Source organism: Dama dama, chromosome 23 (genome assembly GCF_033118175.1).
Source record: "Dama dama isolate Ldn47 chromosome 23, ASM3311817v1, whole genome shotgun sequence".
In the NCBI taxonomy this organism is placed as follows: Eukaryota; Metazoa; Chordata; class Mammalia; order Artiodactyla; family Cervidae; genus Dama; species Dama dama.
Window position 1 is genome coordinate 5,749,199 of NC_083703.1, and position 21,021 is coordinate 5,770,219.

Sequence of the window (21,021 nt, forward strand, 5' to 3'; positions counted from 1 at the left end):
GAGTATATCAAAAGTCCTTTCTCATGCTTAGTTTCTGCCAGACAAAGCAGATGAAGATATAGCTAAATAAAAACCACAAAATAATTCTGCACAAAAGAGCACTTGACTTGCAGCTTTAAAAATTGGAGATTGGAAGAAAAATTCAGGGGAGAATTATATTTAAATCTCAGGAAAGATAAATAGAAATTATAAGGAAACATTTTAGTCCTGAATTTTTTGTTGTTGGTGTTCAATCGCTAAGTCACATCCAGCTCTTTGCGACCCCGTAGACTGCAGCACACCAGGCTTCCCTGTCCTTCACTGTCTCCTGGAATTTGCTCAAACTCATGTCCATTGAGTCGGTGATGCCATCCAACCCTCTCATCCTCTGTCGTCCTCTGCTTCTGCCCTCAATCTTTCCCAGCATCAGGGTCTTTCCCAACGAGTCAACTCTTTGCATCAGGTGGCCAAAGTATTGGAGCTTGAGCTTGAGCTTGAGCTTCAGCATCAGTCCTTCCAAATGAATATTCAGGATTGATTTCTTTTAGGATTGACTGGTTTGATCTCCTTATAGAAGAAATAAAAGAATTTGTGTACTAACTTCGTAACCAAACAACAGAATTATTTAGCTTTCATGAGCAAACTTTGATACAAGTTTAAAACAGATAATTAAAGAAAGGAACTCTTTTTTTAATTCCAAAAAAGTTAAGTAGTGGATGATTTTCCTAGGTTTTTCCTACTGTGTCATAGACTTTAAGAATCCATTCTTCTTACTGTATTTCCTAAACAGTGCTAGTGGTAAGTTATGTGGAAGCCATTAGCAAGAGGTTCATGTAGCACTAGGAACATTTCCTTGAGTGGGAAGAGGTCGTTTCCATATTTCACATTTCCCACAGTGTTTTGAAGTTGGTTTTTTACTTAATAACAGCTTACCAAAATTGTACGTGTTCACTGTACAAAAAATTTTAGAATCAAAACATATACAAAGAAAGTAAAAATTACCCATAACTCCCAACCCAAAGATAGCCTCTGTTAATGACCTAGTCTGCACTCCTCTATACTTCATACTTGATAACTGAGGTTGGTCTGTATTTAGTTAACAGGACCCATTCATTTGTGAGTTGTGTGTTTATATCCATTTTTCTATTGGTATTTTTGTATTTCACAAACTTCTTACTATATAAAAATGTCTTACATAGTAAGGAAAATAACTTCCAGCGAGTTTATCATTTTCTTTTCAATCATGTGACATTTTTGCTGCCTGGTAGATGTCCGTGTCCCCGACAGGGCATTTGGATGGGCTGGATAAGGATGGGAACTATAGCAGTATCCATCACACGCCTGTCCTGCCCTTCTGTGGATTAGCAGGGGGATGATCCTAATGGAAATGCTGTGTGTGGGGGGATTAAGATGCTCTTGGTTGGTCTGGTCTGTCTACAATAGTTTTTCTAGACAGCGACAGAGACCATAAGAAACCTTTTTCTCCTGGAATATCTTTTTTTTTTTTTTTTTTTAAGATTAGCTATCCTTTGCTTGTATATTCCAGTAGCCTGAGCTTTTATTCTTCTTTCCTAATAACAAAATTCTCCCAAACAGTTAGCCAGCAGTGTTTGTTAATGAGATGTCTCCTGTCCCCCATCTCCAGCCCTCCAAAGGAACCTGCCCTTGGCCGAGTTAGAACAGGAAGGATAGATAACTTAGCGTAGAAACTGGCTCGGTTAGAATAGTTAGAGAGGGTAGATAGAATGGGGAAGATGAAGAGGGTAGTTAGAATGGGTTGTGTCTGTGTACTCTGATCCTTCATGCCTTTCCCCATCAGGTACCTTTCCTTCTGAGAGACCTGTTATCTCCCTTTGATGACCACTTAGGTGATGGATTGACTTAGGATAAACATGACCGGGAATAAAACAAGTGAAATGGGGAGCAAACGTGAAATTACAGGACCTGACTTTGACCACCGCCTCTCCCCTCACTCACTTGATGACCTTGGACGAATCATTTGGCTTCTTGGGATTTGTTAAGCAGAAGTAAAAAGTGATCCCTGGGACTTCCCTGGCGCAGTGTTAGAATCCTCCTTCTGGTGCAGGGGACTCGGGTTCAATCCCTGGTCAGAGAACTGAGATCCCACATGCCTCAGGGCAACTAAGACTGTGCCCTGCAGCTCCTGAGCCCTAGTGGCACAGCTGAAGGAGCCTGCGTGCTGCAACAGAGACCCAGTGTAGTCCCAAAAGAAGTAAGTGATGCTGCCAGGCAAGGGGATGATGAGTACAACAGTGTCTTGTAAATGCCAAAGCGCTGATGCAGTGGTAATCATCATCACCGTCATCATTCTCAACATTCCCGTTCACCCTTCTTCCTATTCTTAACCTGAAGAAGAGCTCGTTTAAATGCCGTTAATGCTAGATGAAATTAAAAGATGCTTACCCCTTGAAGAAAAGCTATGACAAACCTAGACAGCGTATTAAAAGGCAGAGACATCACTTTGCCAACAAAAGTCCGTATAGTCAAAGCTATGGCTTTTCTAGTAGTCATGTATGGATGTGATAGTTGGGCCGTAAAGAAGGCTGAGCACCCAAAAGTTGATGCTCTCAAACTGTGGTGTTGGAAAAGATTCTTGAGAGTCCCTTGGACAGCAAGGAGATCAAATCAGTTAATCCTAAAGGAAATCAACCCTGAATATTCATTGGAAGGACTGATGCTGAAACTGAAGCTCCAATACTTTGGCCACCTGATGCAAAGAGCTGGCTCAGTGGGAAAGACCCCGAGGCTGGTAAAGATTGAAGGTGGGAGGAGAAGGGGACGACAGAGGATGAGATGGTTGGATGGCATCACCGACTCAATGGACATGAGTTTGTGCAAGCTCTGGGAGATAGTAAAGGACTGGGAAGCCTAGCATGCTGCAGTCAGTCCATGGAAGAATCAGACATGACTTAGCGACTGAACAACAATACCAGGTTAGCAGAGAGCTAAACACCTTACCCTCTGTGCTAGTGAGCTTCTGAAGAAGCTCAGTTCTTATTTTTCGTCTCACGTTTGCCAACCCAGCTTCATTTTGCAGCTATAAAAACTGAAGTACTAAAGAGTTAAATGACATATCCTCGTTTAGCCAGCAAGTCGGTGATGGACAGAGGGACACAGCAAGAGCATAAACTCGTGACCTCCTATGGGAGCTCTGCTCACCACCATCCACAGGGGGAGGAGGGAGAGTGGAGACCACCCAGTTAAAACGCCTTTCTTTCCAGTAGCTGCCAGTAGACCCCCAGTGAGATGCTGCTTTGGAGGAAGGACCCAGCCACTGCTCTGAGGTGCAGAGGAGTTGGGAAACAGCAGATTTTTCAGGCTGAGTTCCTAAAAGTGTACACAGCCTCTAGAACACCCACCGTGAGAGAGTGCAGACCGAGACGACGTGCGAGGGGATCCTGTCGGGAACGTTCATTAGTAAACAGATGATTTAGAATTCGGTGCTCCCTTTCCCAGGGAAGCAAGGCCGTATGAGGGGTGAGGTTCCCAGACTCGTCCACAGAAGCCGTTGCTATCATGAGATTGGAGACTTGTAAAGGGGGTCTCACTGTCTGTGTTCGAGGGAGATGGGAAGAGCTGTTCCTTCTGTATCCCTGGGCAGAAGGCCAGCTCTGAGCAGAATTGTGAAATGAGACAGTCATCTAATGGCTTTGCTCAGGCTCTCACGCCTCTTTCCCACCGACAGCCAGGCTTGCAGTGGGCCTTGCTGGCCAGGCCTGCCACCCCCCCGGCTGGCCTGAGCATTTCCTCACCTTTCTCCTCCCATCCTGTCCAGACCCATGTGCTGGGCCGCAGGAGACGCTGGGGTGAAGATCACCACCGCGAATGAAGGACTGGCGGCCACCTCCCTGGGGGGCTGGCAGTTTCCAGCCCCAGGCTTCTGTGCAGGAAGGTATTTTTGAATAAGAGGTAGGGTAGTTCTGCCTGGGGTGATTGCCATTAAGTTTCTACTTTTCACAGCTGTTTCCCTTCAGCTTTTAAACTGGGCATTATTAACCTCTGATTCATGAATCATCCGAATTTCTTTTTTAAGGGAGGTATGAATTTTTATGTTTTTCTGACAAAAGTGTAACAACTCTCCTTTAGTTTTCAGAGTTCTCAATGAGCACCCTCCCTTCTTAAGAAGCACTGGTTGCAAACCTACATATTCTCTCGAGCATCCAAATTTTCTCACACTTGTGTGGCACCAGAGACTCAACTCTGAGGCCCAAGGTTGTTTAGGATTTATCGTTAGGCTCTCGAGGGTTAGATAAGTGTAAACTGGAAAATCCCTGTGAAATGCGTACTGCCTGCAAGGTCACTTCCTTGATTTTTTCCCACTAATTTCATTTTCAGGTTAACATTCTTTGCAGCTATTTTATTGGTACTCCCCAAGTTCTGTACAAGATAGTTTCCCAGGCATCAATTCAGAAGACATGAAAAGTTTTAAAAATTATTTAAAACTTTTTAAAAAACACGCTAGGGTGTCTGCTGTTAACCCAAGTGGCAGCATCATCAGCAAACCTGTTCTCCTCTTCCCCTTAGAGACGTGTCCTTTTGTGTGAGGGTGGAGAAGCAGAGGGGCCGGGGGCCAGAGGAGCCTGCTGAAGCAGAAAGGCTTCCTGCCCACAGTGGGAACTGGGCAGATGACAGGGCCTCCTAGTCGTCAGTATCCCATCTCTGAGATGAAGGAGGGCGTGTCTGCCAGGGCAGCATCCCGAGAGGACTGGTCCCTCTTCAAGTGCTTCTCTCTCTATAGCATCTCAGGATAGCTGTCCTCCACCATTATCACATATAGAGAAAGCATCTGCTGGCCATAGTGGAATCCATAAGATAACACTTTCCTCTTCATTTCCTTCTGTTTGCTGTGGTTCCACTGAGTCAGTGCACATATGTCTCTGCCTGTATTTCTTTTAATTGTTCACGACTGCTCCATCCCACCTGATTGTTCCTTTTCACTGCCTTCACTTATTAAATATCAAATAATGTAAGAAAATCTTAGAAGTGAAATTTGGGAAAGAGAGACCTCTTCCTCATTTTAGGACCGTGGCTTCTACATAGCTGCATTGCATCATAGTCCAAGACTGTAGTCATTGTCATAGTTCACACTCTACTTGGGCTGCTTGGAATTCATCAGGCATCACACAAGGATAACTTTTCTTTGTGCTTTTATTATTGTAAAGTCATGAAAAACTGAAAGTAGTTTCAGTTTATTTAATATTAGTATTTGCCCCCCAAATAAGCTAATAAGATACAACTTTTGCTTTGCTTTTTAAAAGAAATTTTTTAAATTTATTTTTGGCTGTGCTGGGCCTTCATGGCTATGCACAGGCTTTCTCTCGTTGCAGTCTGTGAGCTTCTCATTGCGGTGTCTACTCTTGTTGCAGAGCATGGGCTCTAGTCATGCAGGCTAAGTAGCTATAGCAAATGGGCTTAGTTACCCCTTTGCATGTGGAATCTTCCTAGACCAGGGATCCAGCCCCTGTCCCCTGCATTGGCAGGTGGATTCTTGACCTCTGGACCAACAGGGAAGTCCCTGCTCTGCTTTTAATTGTTTGCAAAGGACTTTTATTGTTTGTGAAAGACTGTCGCATACAATAGCTTGTTCTGTGCAGCAAACCCAAGAAGAGATGATATCAGCTTTAAACCTTTTAGTTTTCATGGGAGAGGAAGGCTAACTCTAAATGGCTAGAAAAAAAGGAAGGTTTTTGGCTCCTGTGCCTCAAAAGCCCAGATTGTGGGTATGTTGATCAGAGGCACAGACTTCCATCAGGACTGTTTCTCATAGTCCGTTGGCTCTGCCTTCCACACTGTTATGACTTCGTGCTCAGCCTGTGTGTGGTAGTGGTCCTGGTGGCTCCGGGTTCCTGACACAAGAGAGCAGGTCCCAGCAGTCCATGCATCTCTGTGAGGCTCACGAATTCTGGACTCGACTGGCCTGGCCTGGGTCACAGACCCACTTCTGGAGTCAGGCTTGGATACGAGGCCTCCTGAAATTCCTGGACACTGGAAGGACCTTGGGGACATGATTCCCTAAGAGAAAAGTCTGTTTCCAGGAGATGGTGAGTACCCACTATGTAACTGTCATCATCTCCCCCACTTAAAAAAAAAGTAGATGAGGAGACTGATGTTCAGAGAAGGCAAAGGGCCTGTCCAGACGCCATGGTGACATACTGACCAGGACAGCGATGACCCGGGCACAATGGGGAGAGCCGGGCCTTCTTCCTCAGTCCTGGCCCAGCTCGATGTGCAGCCTGAGACACTTAGCCTCTTGGGTCTTGTGCCATCAAATAGGGACACAACTGTCTGTCAGATACTCAGTGAGACCCCAGGGAGGGGTGGGGAAAGGACTTTGTAATCACCTAAGCTTCCTACAGATACAAAGCATCCTTCACCTTCTTATAAGCCCATGTGGTCTGTGCAGGCTTCAGATTTTCTTTACAACAGTGTCAAGAAAACATGTTCAGTCCTTTCCAGTTTCCAAAGTATGCTTCATACATCTCGCTGTGGTTAAATTCCCTAAACAATCGTGAACCAACTATAAGGGGCTTCAGGAAGTGGCTCTGGGACCAGCCATCAAGGGGTCCATTCCTTGGCCTCTGTTCCCCTTCACCTCTGTGCTCCACCCCGCGTCCCAGGAGCGTGAGGCCCGTCTGATCGGTTCTGGGTATTTCATTCTCAGCAGATGTGATCATGAGGAATTCAGAGACAGCCACGTTATGATGGTGACTTAGACCATATATTCTACTATTCCATGAATTACCTACTTCTAAAATATCCTGATTGAGTGGTTAATTATTTTCATTTGGGAGTAAATAAAACAGAATCCGAAGAAACTCATGTATGAAACCATGAGAAAATGAATCCAACTCTGAAAAGATAAAGACTGCGAGTACTGTACTGCTACATTAAGTGTTACTGCGAGAAAAATTCTTAACAACATTGAGGATCTTTTCTTCCCTTTCTCCCTTTATTGACTTCATACCCAGCAGGATGTTTTATAGTCCTGGACACAAGCATTTGGCGGGATGGCTCTGTCATACCGTCTAGCCTGGGCTGAGAGGGGCCCCGTGCTCCAGGCAGCAGGCGGGCGGCGTGGCTGGTGTGGGCTGTGACACTCGTGCCCACACAGGTCAGCCTGACCTCATGGCCTCCGGGGTCTGTGCCCCTCGGCTGGGCCTGATACCCTGGGGGCCTGCAGCATGATGTTCCCAGCAGAAGCCATACTCTCAGGCAAGCAGCGCTCGGTCATGTCACTCGTCCGCCAGTGGGACATGGTCGTAACAGAACTCCTTGTCTCCCCAAGCTGCTTCGAAGGTAGCATTGGTGAACACACGTAAAGCGTCTGCAGTGGTGCCTGGCACCCAGTTTCAGGTTCCCACGTAGCAGCTGATCACTTTCGGCCAGATATGCCTGCTCCAGGGTCATCCCTACCTCCAATACCCACCTGGCCCAGTAGAGCTACCACCCTGTTTCTCTGCTTCCCCTATACTGCAGAACTCCTCAAAGGTGTCATCCGCACCTGTGCTGGCCAGTCCTGTGGCCACCACCACATCTGGCTGGTAAGTGGGTGAGAAAGTACTGGAAGTGTCTAAAACACCCCAGATTTCAAAAGTGGTCCACAAAGGTAAACTCTCTCAATAATTGTATATTGATCATTTGTTATGAAGATAACGTATGGGTTCCTTGGTGGCTGAGGGGTACAGAACCCACCTGCCAATGCTGGAGACATGGGTTCAGTCCCTGGGTCGGGAAGATCCCCTGGAGAAGGAAATAGCAATCAACTGCAGTGCTCTTGCCTGGAGAATCCCATGGACAGAGGACCCTGGTGGGCTGCAGTCCACGGGGTGACAGAAGAGTCAGACGTGACTCAGTGACTAGACAGCAGTAGTGTGTTACTGAAATCTGGTGTCATCAATTTCCTGTCTTTCACGGGTCTCTGGAAGATTTCGTTACCTGCACAGCTCAGGTTCTATTTCTACTTGAGAGTCCTTGTCTCCACTGTGCCTCCGCTTCACTCTTGAGCCCCTTCCAGGTACACTTAGGTCCTAGCACTTCACCAAAAATAGCTTTTGTCAAATCACCCTCTACTAATCAATTTTCAGTCCTAAATGTTCAGCAGGCTTAGACATGGTTGTCACCGTTGATGAAGCCCTTTCTCCCCTTGCCTCTGGGACACCAGGTTTCCTTGACTCTTCCCTCTCCTCACTGAAGATTCCTTTGTAGTTTCCTTTCTGAGTCCTCCATGTCTTCTCAACCTCCGTTTTCCCACCCAAGGGCACTCCCCCTGGAGCTCATCCAGACAAAGCCTTGAAGTGCCTCCCACCTCTGTGGACTTCCCAGCTTGGTGTCTGCAGACAGAACTCTGGAAGCTGTAGCTTAACCACCTGCTCAGCATCTCCATTTAGACATCCAGGACACCTCTTAAAGCCTATGTACCTAAAACAGGCTTCTTGGTTTCATTTCCCCAAGCCTGCCCCTTCCCCAGTACTTCCTATATTGGTAAAGGGTAACTTCCCTCATCCAGCTGTTTAAACCAGTACTTCTTGTATTGTTAAAGGGTAACTTCCTTCATCCAGACATCATGGAGTTATCCTCAACTTTTTTTCTTCCTCTCACTCTTTGTGTCTAGTCCATCAGCTCATTCTGTTGGGTCTGCTTGATTTCCAGTCAAACTACTACTCACCACCACCTGCCTCTTCCAAGACCTGTCATCATCGGATGGACCATTACAGCAGCCTCATCACTGGCCTCCCTGCCTCCACCCTCATCCCTCCATTATACCCAAGGTGCTCCTTTCAAAATACCAAGTCACTTTTCTTGGGATCTTCTAGTGGCCTTACCTCATCATCAACACATACACACCCGCACACAATATGTGTGCACCTCTCCCCTGTTCCCTGCCCCCTGCCCCTCTTCTTCATAAGTGGCCCATCCTCCACACAGGTCTCTGGGAAAAGCTGTCCTTCGTGCTTCCCACAGCCTTCCCTGACCACCGTGTCTAAAACTGCATTCCAGCGACCCCTTGGAGGTGCGTTTCTCCTCGTGACACTGTCATCACCTGACACCGTGTGTCCTCCCCGCTGGGATGGGGACCCCAGCGAAGAAGAGCCTGTTCTGCGGTCCCTGTACTTGCCAGGTCTGGGTCCTCGAGGACCGCCCGCAGCGCCTGGCCCAGAGTGCAGTGGTGCCCGGCTGGTGACTGCTGTTTTCAGTTCCACGCCCTTGTAGGACTAGAGTTTAGTAACTCTGCTGGGCATCGGGATCACTGGGAAACTTACCTAAAATTCACATGCCCTGACCCCACCCCACTTTAGAGACCCAAGATGCAGTAGATTCTGGGGTAGACTCCTGCACATCTTTGAACAAGCTCCTCAAGTCATCTTGAGTCCTGACACACCTGGGCCACCCTCTGCCGGATGCTGCCACGGTGAGCAGCGCTACACTGTGTACCTGTCACTGCTCTGAGGATCGTCCTTCCATGTGTTATCAGCAGTCCTGAGTCACCTGGGAACCTAAATATAGCTCTCGTAGCCCCACCCCAGATCTTGTGAGTCAGAACTCCCAGGAATGGGTCCCAGGAGTCTTTTTTTTTTGTTTGTTTTTAAGCCTCTGAGAGCAGCCAGTCTCCCCACTAGCCTTTGGGAGGCCCAGCTGTGCTGTTTGGACTCCTTGAGGAGGATGTAAACTTAAGAGTGAGTATTTTTAATGTCCTTTTAGGCCAGCTTCACTCCCCATCCCTCTTTAATCCAACAGTATCCTATTCAGAAGTAGTTGTACTCAAGTAAGCAAATCTTTGATTTGTCCATGATTTCAACTTGCTCTGTAATTTGAACATCCACCAGTATTTCTAACTATTGGGTTGGCCCAAGAGTTCATTCAGGTTTTTCCAGAACTCTTGGGCCAACCCAATACACTCCAACACAGCTCATTCTGGTGGCTACTTTCTTTATCATCTTTTGCATCTAGAAATTTAAAATATGTCTCCCAGGTCAGACTGGACAGCACTGGAGGTAATGGCCACCCCACCGTACTCAGGTTCACCTGCTCAGCCTTCGCATTGAACCCGTGCTGGAGTACGTGGCTTTGGCTGTCATCAACTTCATATGCATACACTCGCTGGTCTCCAGAGCATCCCCAGGGATGGAGACAGGCCTGACCACTTGCTCTGGGCACTCGCATGGGCTTTTCAAGCTGCTGGGGAGGGTGTCTCCCTAGTGAGACTTCTGGGTCCAGTAGCCTTGCCCTACTGCTGTTTGGTTTCTTTCCTAAAACTGTATGTGGACAACTTTACAAGCCAACCCAAATTCCATGGACAGATGAGCCTGGTGGGCTACAGTTCACAGGGTCACAAAGAGTCAGACATGACTGAGTGACTAACACTTTCACTTTCATGGGTGAAAATTTTTAATACCACAATCCTCAAAGTACTACCAAAGATAAATAATTGAGAGAGGGGGCTGGCTGTAGTTGCAGCATTGTATTCCTTAGCTGGACTCAGAGCTAGCCTCCAAGTGGTGAGGGATCACTGGTGGTTGATGATGGCCCAAAGCAATCCTCTTGGTTTACCTGTGTCTTAAGTGCTGAGTCCCCGTGGGGTGCTCTTTCTGGGCTTTGGACAGACAGCCTGTGCTGTCCTGTGCTTGGTCGCTCAGTCCTGTCTGACTCTTTTCAACCCCATGGACTGTAGCCGGCCAGGCTCCTCTGTCCAGGGGAGTCTCCAGGCAAGAATACTGGAGTGGGTTGTCATGCCCTCCTCCAGGCGATCTTCCCAACCCAGGGATTGAACCCAGGTCTCCTGTATTGCAGGCAGATTCTGAGCCACCAGGGACAGCCTACCGGTAGTCTTTTGGAGTATGTTGTTTTTGTATTCTTTGCAGACATTGAAAAGGTCGTTAGTCACATAGAATCTGGAAAGAAGCAGTGTCATCTGGGTAGGCCCCGGAGGCACTTGCCACCTTCACAGCCTTAAGAGTCTTGCCTCTGGATAAGCTACAGTTGCATTTTGATGTCAGATGTGAGACACCATTAGTAATCAGGACGAGTCCCTTGGGATATCCTGTCCCCAGGTGAAAGCTGCTTCCTCTAGAGTACTTGTTCCGGGCACGGAGGCTTCAGTGTGGTGACACAGGGGTGTGAATAACCCTGGAGATGTGAGACAGAGATTTCTAATGAGCTCTGACAGTTCAGGGGCTGAAGGAGTCTAACCTCTTTTTTCCCTGCCCACCCAGTCTTCATACAAATGTAAATATGCCTCCTTCCACAGATTGACAAATTGCCAAATGTGGTTTTAATTTGTAAGCAGGAGACCCTGCCTTGCCTTTTTCTTTCTTCTTTTTATTTTTGTTTTTCTTTCTTTTTTGGGAAATATGAAGTCACAGGCTTTGCACATTTTGAGCTGGACATTTCCTTCTGTCACTCTTGCTGTTGTTGTTGTTTTTCTCTTCCAAGGACATTTTCCTCCATTGTTGTCAGAAGAATTCGGGATGAGAGTCCATTGTCCTGTTTTTTAGAGGTGTTTTTGAAGTTCCCATAGGAAATGCAGAGTGTTCTTTAAGCTTAAAAAATAAATAAATAGAGGCTAGTGGTTAAATCCAGTGTGAGATGCGAAGAGTGTCTGTATCACAGCCTCATGTTTTGTGGTCTGTGCAGTATCCATTGTTGTTATTTATGACCCTGTCTCCCTCCATTGTGGACTTCTTCCAGCCTTGGGGAATTTACATCATTCCTAATAGCAAAAGGCTTTCTGGTTCCCACAGAGTTGTTCAAAGCCTGACTCATGCTCCTTATGTTAATTGTGCAGCTCTGAAAATACAGCACTTTACAGGGTGTGGTTGCAAGGGGGAAATCTACTGTACTTACAGGGCATGTTTAGAAGCGTTTCACACATAAATCTCAATCTCTCTCTCTCTCCCTCTCTTCCTCTCTCTGTCATTTAACTTTTAAACTAACACTTTTGGGTCAACAAACCTAGACAGTGTATTAAAAAGCAGAGACATCACTTTGCCCATAAAGGTCCATATAATCAAAGCTATGACTTTTTTGATAGTCTTGTACGGATATGAGAGTTGGACCATAAAGAAGGCTGAGTGCCAAAGAATTGACGTCTTTGAATTGTGCTGGAGAAGACTCTTACATCAAGGAGATCAAACCAGTCAGTCCTAAAGGAAATCAATCCTGAATATTCACTGGAAGGACTGATGGTGAAGCTGAAGCTCCAATACTGTGGCCACCTGATACGAAGAACTAACTCATTGAAAAGATCCTGATGCTGGGAAAGATTGAAGGCAGGAGGAGAAGGGGACAACAGAGGATGAGAAGGTTGGATGGCATCACTGACTGAATGGACGTGAGTTTGAGCAAACTCCAGGAGATAGTGAAGGACAAGGAAGGCTGGCATACTGCAGTCCTTAGGGTTGCAAAGAATGGAACGTGACCTAGCAACTGAACAACAGGAAGTCTTAAGGGAAAGAAAAGAGATTAGCATTAAAATGCAGTGAAAGTGAAAGTCTCTCAGTTGTAAGTCTGACTCTTTGCAACCCCATGGACTATACAGCCTGTGGAATTCTCCAGGCCAGAATACTGGAGTGGGTAGCCTTTCCCTTCTCCAAGGGATCTTTCCAACCCAGGGATTAAACCCAGGTCTCCCACATTGCAGTTGGACTCTTTACCAGCTGAGCCTTAAGGGAAGCCCCAAAATGCAGTATAATCCAATAAAAACCAATAGTATTCTGTTCACTGACTCTTAAAACTGACTTGGGTTATAGCTAGACCCTGAGTGACATTGGTCCAGGTCTGAACCTCAGGAGCGCCCATGAGAGCAGAAGGTTGGTGCTCAGTGGCGCGGGGCAGTGGTTGGATGAAGCTCATAGCGTCGCTCTGTGGGACGTGCAGGCATTATTCCAATGGCTGCAGCCTGCTAGGCTGTCTGGGGTGTCATTCTTACTTCCAGTGTAGGTCTGCTGGCACCTTACCAGTACCATTCCTTGTGGCAGCAACATTTTACTATGAAATTTGATGGAGAAGGGTACTGAGAAGCGTACTAGAAATTAAAAGAATTTAACACCTTGTCTGAATTATCTATGTGCTAACAAAAAGGAAACAACTTTCCAAAAGAAAGAAATAGGTTAATTTTGGCGATGGTTGGGAGATTTTTACTTTTTATAGTTACTTCTTTATGAAGCTTCCATGTGTAAGGATAGGTAGATAACCTAAGAATTATCTAAAACCATGTTAGTGCTGTTAGTTTAAAGGGGAAAAAACTCGAGAGTTTCTTAGTAACCAGGAATCTCAAACTCTGGTTTTCAAAGTACCAGTATTGAAAGGCTGAACTCTTGACCTTTTTTGCAAAGGCCATACTCTGTTTTTATCGATAGAGAAGATGTAAGAATTCTGAGGCTCATCAGGGTACAGACCACTGTGCCCCCAGGTCTCTCTGGAAGGCTAGGCCCACGGCCACGTGGTCACCTGGCTCCTGACTCGGGCATCATCACATCGGGGGCCTCAGAGCTCTCAGTTCTAGCTGAGAGTTCCCAGGTGGCTTGGAGTCACCATCTTGCATGTTTGTGGCACACATTCACAAATGAAACGTGTACTGGGAATCCAAGAGAAGTGATGGTGTTCAGTCGACAATTTGGGTCCGTCTCTGTGACCTCATGAACTGCAGCATGACAGGTGTCCCTGTCCTTCACCATCTCTTGAAGCTTGCTCAAACTCATGCCCATTGAGTGGGTGATGCCATCCAAACACCTCATCCTCTGTCGTCCCCTTCTCCTTCTGCCTTCCATCTTTTCCAGCATCAGGGTCTTTTCTAATGAGCTGGCTCTTCACGTCAGATGGCCAAAGCATTGGAGCTTCAGCTTCAGAATCCATCCTTCTAATGAACATTCAGGATTGGTTTCCTTTCGGACTGAGAGGTTTGATCTCCTTGTAGTCCAAGAGACTCATAAGAGTCTTCTCCAGTACCACAGTTTGAAAGCATCACTTCTTCAGTGCTCAGCCTTCTTTATAATCCAACTCTCAGATCCGTACGTGACTACTGAAATAACCATAGATTTGACTATATGGACATTTTTGGCAAAGTGATGTCTTTTTGAATACACTGTTTAGGTTTGTCATAGAACATTCTAAATTAAAAAAATTAAAATAACCTAACACTATGTAGTTTCATCCTGTCCTCACCAAACTAAATCTGTTCACTGGGGCATTTGGAGAGGAAATGTTTTCCTCCTGTTCAGTTAACAGATTACTGGTTGACTTTGTTGTCTTTTGCAGCAGCCGGGAAGAGCTCTCCATGGAGCAACGGGGGATCGTACTGGCTGTGTGGAACAACTACTTCCTCCTGGGGCAGAGCCCAGGAGAAACGTTCTTCGAGAAATGTAGGTCCCGTGGGTTTCCTCTTCTCTCCAGACTATCTGTGTAGATGGGGACACAACACGAGGGCTAGAATGCAGTAGGACTGCATAGACCCTAATCACAGAAGCTCCTCTGGCACTGATCCTGTCCAAGGTCATAGAGTTGGGGCTTTTTCACCTTCCAGACTTTTTCCTCTTGCTTTCTGGACAGTGGGAAACAAGGCCTGGCTTCACAGGTATGTTGCAAGGAGTAATTAGTGACAAGCACTTTGAAGATGAAAAGCACCTGTTGATGGTGTTCCTTACAACTTTCCAAGCAACCCCAGACAGATCGGGAAACGTACGGTACTTTCCTCAGAGGCCTCTTCTGACCCTCATGTATTATGATAATCTTTGGGAGAATGATAGCTGTAGTAAGAATATGAATACATGTATTGGTTTCCAGATGAAAGTGTAACCTAAAGAAATATTTCAGCCTCGATATTTTCAGTTTGGTGGTTCAGGAAACTTCTTTCCATTCACAAGTCTACAAATATATGCCAAAATCTCTGGTCTGTAAGATCTCCGTGGCCAGCTTCTATCCTGCCCCTCCAAGTGAATGTCGCACAGTACAATCTGCATTGTCTGTTGTATGTGTGTTATAGAAAAGGGAAAGTTTAGAAAGTTTCTGTGTGTTATACAAAAGTTTGTGTGTGCGTAAAAGAACATGCTGTATGTACACACACACATACACACAGCCTGTGCTTTGTGTATTTGCTTCTGGGAAAAAAAGTCAATATATCAAATATAGGTAATATTAATATTTAACATCTGAAATGAATGCCTCTCTGCCTTAGTTAAAATATGAACTCCCATTATAACGCCGTTGTTAACCAGTGATCAGTAAGTAAAGTGTGCCCAGTGTGTGGGAAACTGTGACAGCTCTCACATGATCCAGTCTGCATATCAACAGACACGTGGGGTTTTTTGTGAGATTGGCCAGTGGGGTGAGGAGAAGGGAGGGTAACACGTGCCTCTTACTTCAAGTGTGAGAAATATGACATGGGGACTCCGAGGGAAACCTGGCCATCACAGCTTTACAAATCAAAAAATTCTTTGTTTGTTTTAGTGCAAACAGAACTGAGACAAAAAGCAGTGCCGTGAGCAGATCTCAGAGCAACAGGGACAGTGTGGGAGCACCCAGTGACTCGGTGGCTACAGAGGGAGCATGGAGGAGGGGCGGCCGGCCAGCCTCATCCATCCCCCCGGCCATGGGACAAGCGGAGGATGACAGGAAAGCATCTGAGACCCACCAGGGGCTTCCTGCTCTGAAGCTGGAGAAAGGTCATCAGGCCTGGCCAGGAGCAGCAGAAACCTCATCCCAGGGTGCGGTTGCAGACCGGGCTTCTAAGCAGGAGCCTTGTCTGTGGCTGTGAGTCAGCATTCCCGGGTCCAAAGCAAGAGTCCACAAGGGGCCAGAGCACCGCAGAAATGCAGGAAGCACAACCCTGCAGAAGACGCCGGCCACCACAAGAGAGTTTCTCTTGGAAGTGATCGATTAGTCCCGAGGGAAATAATAGTGGGGGAAGAAAGCAAAGCTGTCAGGGTCCTGCCAACTTGAGAGCTGTCAGATCTGGGGTAACTTTTGAAACAAGATTTGGCAGAAACTGCATCTAATGAAGAGTCGCATGTTTTGGAAAACTCTCTCCTCCAGACATCTTACAAAAAATAAGCCAGGGGCAGGCACAACTCAGCCACAAACACTGAAAGCTTAGCTCTGACTCAGGGCAGCCCAACCAAAAAAGAAAAGGATGGAAGCAGCTACTTGCTCACAGAAGAGGATTGCAACCCCGGCGTAAAAGATGTCGTGACCAGACCTGGGATAAGTGAGCAGTGTGCCTAGAAGCCATGACTTAAAGGAATTCAAATGATCATTTTCAGTAGAAAATATGTACCTGCGTTGGGCTCAACTTTCAAAGCAGCAGCCTCCAGGAGATTGTTCTGACAGCACCGCTCCTTTCTGGTTCACACTTTAACGTCAGAAACTCACTTTAGTGATAAACAGCCATTGGCTTTGTCGGCAGTGACAGCATCCATAGAGGAAGCACATGAAAAACCAGTGGTGCGCCTTATCACATCCTTGCATGAAGCCCGCAGTGACCGTGGTGCTCTCTTTCTGGCCAGTCCTCCTGCCCTGCAGCCTGAGTCGGGCAGCAGTGGAGGAACAGGCTTGCGGGTCACCCCGTCTGCTTGCGGCCCCAGCGTCACAGCTGAAAGTGTGTAAGAAAGGCAGAGCCTGGGCCCCACCCAGACCTACAGAGTGAGAAACTGGGTGATTCTGAAACCTGTTTGAGGTTGGCAGCCCCCGGGCTATTTGGAGAGTCCCTGGGATTGATTTCCTGCAGCCTGACTGTCCTGGCCCCCAGCGTATCAGCAGGGCCCACATGTAGACCTGCAGCCGTCACGCCCCCTCAGGTGTGAAGCACTCTGTTCCCAGGTCCTTAAGCATGGTGGCCATAGCGCCCGGGAGCTGTGCCTTTGCGCTCAGAGTTGGAGGACATTTACATATAATTTGGCCTGACATTAGGGGGAGACGTCAGAGAGGCTTGTTCTTTCTTGTAGTTCAGGCATGTCCCTGCCCCTTGCCCCTGCCCCCACCTTTCACACTCTGGTTAAGTTCAGAACAGATCCGAGCCCCAGGGGAATTCAGTGGGCAGAGTTTGCAGTTTCCCACTTGGAAGCCTTCACAGGCAGTTTAGATTTCAAACCAGGAGCCTTCCATTTGCAGGATCACCCACTGTTGTCTCCAGTGGGCTTGCTGAAATGTCATGCAGTGAATCATAGCAATGACTTATTTTGGATGGACAACTACAGTAGATTTTCTTAACCAAGTTTTATTCTGAAATAAGGGAGGAAGCTATTCAAAGGCCACCCATCAAATGTGTCTTTTTTTCCTGTTCAACATTGGGTGGTCCTTTGAAAGTAATACCTCCTCCCTAGTAACACGGAAAATCAAGATATTCCCCACAGTGTAGGAGTTAGCAAAAAAAAAAAAAAAAACAAAAACAGAAAAAGCCCAACAAAATAAAAGAATATGGAAGTGGACACAGTGTAAGTTCATGCTTAAGATTAATTAGTGGTTTCTCCCAGCTCATTCTGTCCTTCCCCAGCTCTCCTTTCCTTAGACTGTAGGGCAGGACTGATTAAGAGGCAGCCGAATTTCATGGCACCATCTTGGGTCATGAAGCTAAGTCTTCCTTGCCATGCCTGGCTGCGGATGCAGGCCCTCTTCTTTGATGTTCCAGACTCTTCTGGAGACCTCTTCCCTTCCTGTGACCCCAGCCTCACCATCCCCACCAGGAATGTGGCCCTGCCTGCTGACATCTCCTCCTCTTCCCTCCGAGCTCTTAATCCCGCCCCAGGTAACTCTGTTCACTGGGCTCCACAGTAGAAGAGGTAGCCCAGCAGAATACCAGCCGCCATGGCGCGGAGTCCACTCGTCCAGGACACGCAGCCTGCACAGGGCAGAGCCCTCCGAAAAGGTGACAGAACACGGTCCGTCCTGAGCCCCCTCCGAGTCTGCCGTTTTCTGGCTGTGCTTTCCACTGAAGATGGGCTCACAGTGTGTCGTTGAGTCATAAAGAGAAACAGTTATTGCAGGAGTTTAAGCAGAGAGGGCACAAATAGCAACCCAGGTGATAGGCCAAGAAACAGTGAGCTCTCTGGAAGAATCTGGAATAAGGAAGAGCCATCCCAATAGCTGCTGCCTGCCCCAGAACTAGGGGGAGCTGTTTGAACTGGAGGCACCAGAGAAAGTTTTTAGCAGGTTTTTATTTCATTAGTTAACCTGGGCCTGGTGGTTAAAGCCAGTACTTGTGTGTTTAATGATTATCTTTCAAGAAAATTCTTGGCTTTAGAGTTTGGTATATTTGTGGATATAACAATGACTGAGTTTGGGACTTCCCATCTCTCAATGCAGGGCACATGGGTTCAGTCCCTGGTCCAGGAACTAAGATCCCACATGCCGAGGGGCAACTAGAGAAGGCCGTGTGCCACAGCTAGAGAAACGCCCGTGCAATGCAGTGAAGAGCCAGTGTGGCCAAAATTTAAAAACAGGTTGTTTAAAAGCTGTGTCATTGCACCTTTGGCTGTAGATCAGTAGGGTCTTTCTCACAGCCTTCATGTACATGGGTTTTAACAGTACTAGCAAAGGAACCAACTTTCCGCTTCTGCACTGGGGCATGTGTTTGAGCAATTTCACCTTTAAGCATTTTCCTTCCACATGTCTGAAACACCCCTGGTTCTCTTGTTTCTTGAGTGGTTGTTTGATTCTTTGGATATTTGGAAGTTCAGAGGGGAAAATGGCTGCCAGGTTTTTTTGTTGCTTATTAGGTGGGAAATGAAGAGTTGGTTCTCTACTGCTAGAAGTGGGTGTGTTTTGATATTCTTGATAATCTTAATAATTCATCTACAAATCTGAGACTCTGTCAGTATTCTTGGTTAAAAGAATAAGTTCTTCAGTCACTCACTTAATAACCTAAATTAAATGTATATTCAAGTTCCTGTAACTCTGATGCTTGGAAGAAATATGGATCCTATTGATTGATGTTATAACTTTGAACTCCCTAACTTTCTCAATGTCATGGCTTCTAAGTCACCTCCATGTGCTTCCAAGTGACTTTTTAATAGATTAGTTTGGGTGTTTGGTTTTTTTTTTTTTTTAATGTCCATAAATGTCTGAGAACGGTCAGTGTGACTTTTCTTCCACATTTTTCTTTTCTTTGCCTCTGGAGGTTACCTGACATCCATCCATGCATGTAAATCGTGAAATGCAAAAGAGCAAACTTTTAGGAAGACAAGAATAAATGTTGCAGCTTTTGTTCACTCATTTTAAATGAAGAAAATGGGAAAATGTTATTTCATTTTATAAAAAGCAAGAGTCCCAAAAACGCTCTGTAGTTTTGTTTATGGAGAACGTGGCTTCTCTCTAAAAAACGTATCTCAGGATGTATCTTGAAAACATCAATAGGATCACTGTTTGCGTTCAGTGCCTTATTTGGACTTTAACCTGAATTGTGCATGTTGGTGGCCTTTGACTTCAGGCCGAGCTGGAGAGGGCAGGGCACAGGAGGGAAGGGAACCATCACAGGAGAGTGCCGGGCCACGGTGCCGCCCTCCCCGTGGCCTTGCATTCGTTCTCGGCAGGCCCCGCTGCAGTCTGACACGCAGTTCTGGCGACTGGTCCTCCCTTGGCTTTCCTGAGCCAGCACTGCCCTCCAGCATGCTGTGCTATGGCTTGCATATAGAAGTCCTTTTCATTTCTTCTTGTCTTTCATGAGGAAATTTCCACGCATGGTTTGTCAGGACAGGAGAGTTCAAACCTTGTTGCTGAAATACAAATCAATTGAAACATGTTGGAACAAGTAGGAAATCAAAGGTAAGCTGATTTCTGTTAAACAGTTTAAAGTCTTCCTCAGTACCAAATAAATTAAGTGTTGTAAAGTGAAGTTAATTTGGATAATCACTCAGAGCAGAAGTCTAACCATATAGATGATGGGCATTACAATTTATGGTATAATTGGAGCCTCAGAAATCTACAGAACTCCCTCTCAATTTGTTTCTCTATTTACTTAACAAGACATGGAACAAATACATGTCAATGTATAGCTGAACTGAGGGGACTTGAGTGGATGAAGTTATTGCCTTTAATTATCAAGAACTACTCAGTTCCAGGGTTGGATTTAATCATGTAAGTTGTGTTATACGGCATGATTGCCATTACAGTTACTTATTTAAAATCTTGTTAATTAAACAAGTCAGTAAAATCAGGAAAACCTTACATTTGATCCCAAAGCACCTGACCAGACAACTAAGGCTGTGGTGTTTTGTTTTGTTTTTAATTTTGGCTGCTCTGGGCCATCACTTCATGGCAGCGTGCAGGCTCTTCATTGCGGGGTGCAGGCTTTTCTGGTTGTGGCACATGGCCTTCCCTAGATGTGGCGCTCGGGCTTAGTTGCCCCACAGCACGTGGGGTCTTAGTTCCCTAACCAGGGGTCGAACCCACGACCAGCAGGGAAGTACCCTAAAGGTGTGGATTTGACGGAGCCCCAGGGTAGATGTTCTTCAGTTAAGACAGAAAGCCAGTCCCTGCATTCATCACCAGGCGAGCTCTCTTCTCCCACTGACCTTATTCTCTTGTTTGGTTTCCCTGGTGGCTCAGAGGGTAAAGCATCTGCCTGCAGTGCAGGAGACCTGGGTTCAGCCCCTGTGTCTGGAAGAGCCCCTGGAGAAGGGAACGGCTACTCACACTGGTATTCCTGCCTGGAGAATCCCTTGGGCAGAGGAGTCTGGCGGGCTACCGTCCATGGGGTCGCAAGAGTTGGACACAACTGAGCAATTAACACACACCAAAATAGTTTCAATGGTTGTGCATTTCTAGGGGATGAAATTAGTGTGTAGTTGTAAATGAACCTATTTCATGAATAAAAAGTAAAATTGTTTTAGTGTGTATCACTTTTCTTTAAAGCAAGTGAATTAATTAACCCCAAGGAATATGAATTCAAAATGCCCTTTTCTGAACATGCTATTTAAAATTATCTTTTATTGGTTGGAGACTTTTCCCTTCTTGGAGCCGTTCTGATGGTTTGAAGACTGTGTTAAATAATCAAAGGAGCTCCTCATTTGAAACATTGGCCCTAAAAATTTAGGC

At 46.3% G+C, this 21,021-nt stretch overlaps 1 protein-coding gene across 1 annotated transcript in view; it reads left to right on the top strand.

Moving 5' to 3' along the window:
• SLX4IP (SLX4 interacting protein) overlaps nucleotides 1-20,811 on the top strand; it is a 207,389-nt gene extending 186,578 nt beyond the window's left edge. Inside the window, 6 exon segments of the mRNA XM_061125943.1 lie at nucleotides 14,254-14,357; nucleotides 15,442-15,672; nucleotides 15,674-15,773; nucleotides 15,775-16,011; nucleotides 16,013-16,049; nucleotides 16,052-20,811. Coding sequence (XP_060981926.1) covers nucleotides 14,254-14,357; nucleotides 15,442-15,672; nucleotides 15,674-15,773; nucleotides 15,775-16,011; nucleotides 16,013-16,049; nucleotides 16,052-16,215 — 873 coding nt within the window. The 3' untranslated portion in view covers nucleotides 16,216-20,811.
• The last annotated feature ends 210 nt before the right edge of the window (nucleotides 20,812-21,021 follow it).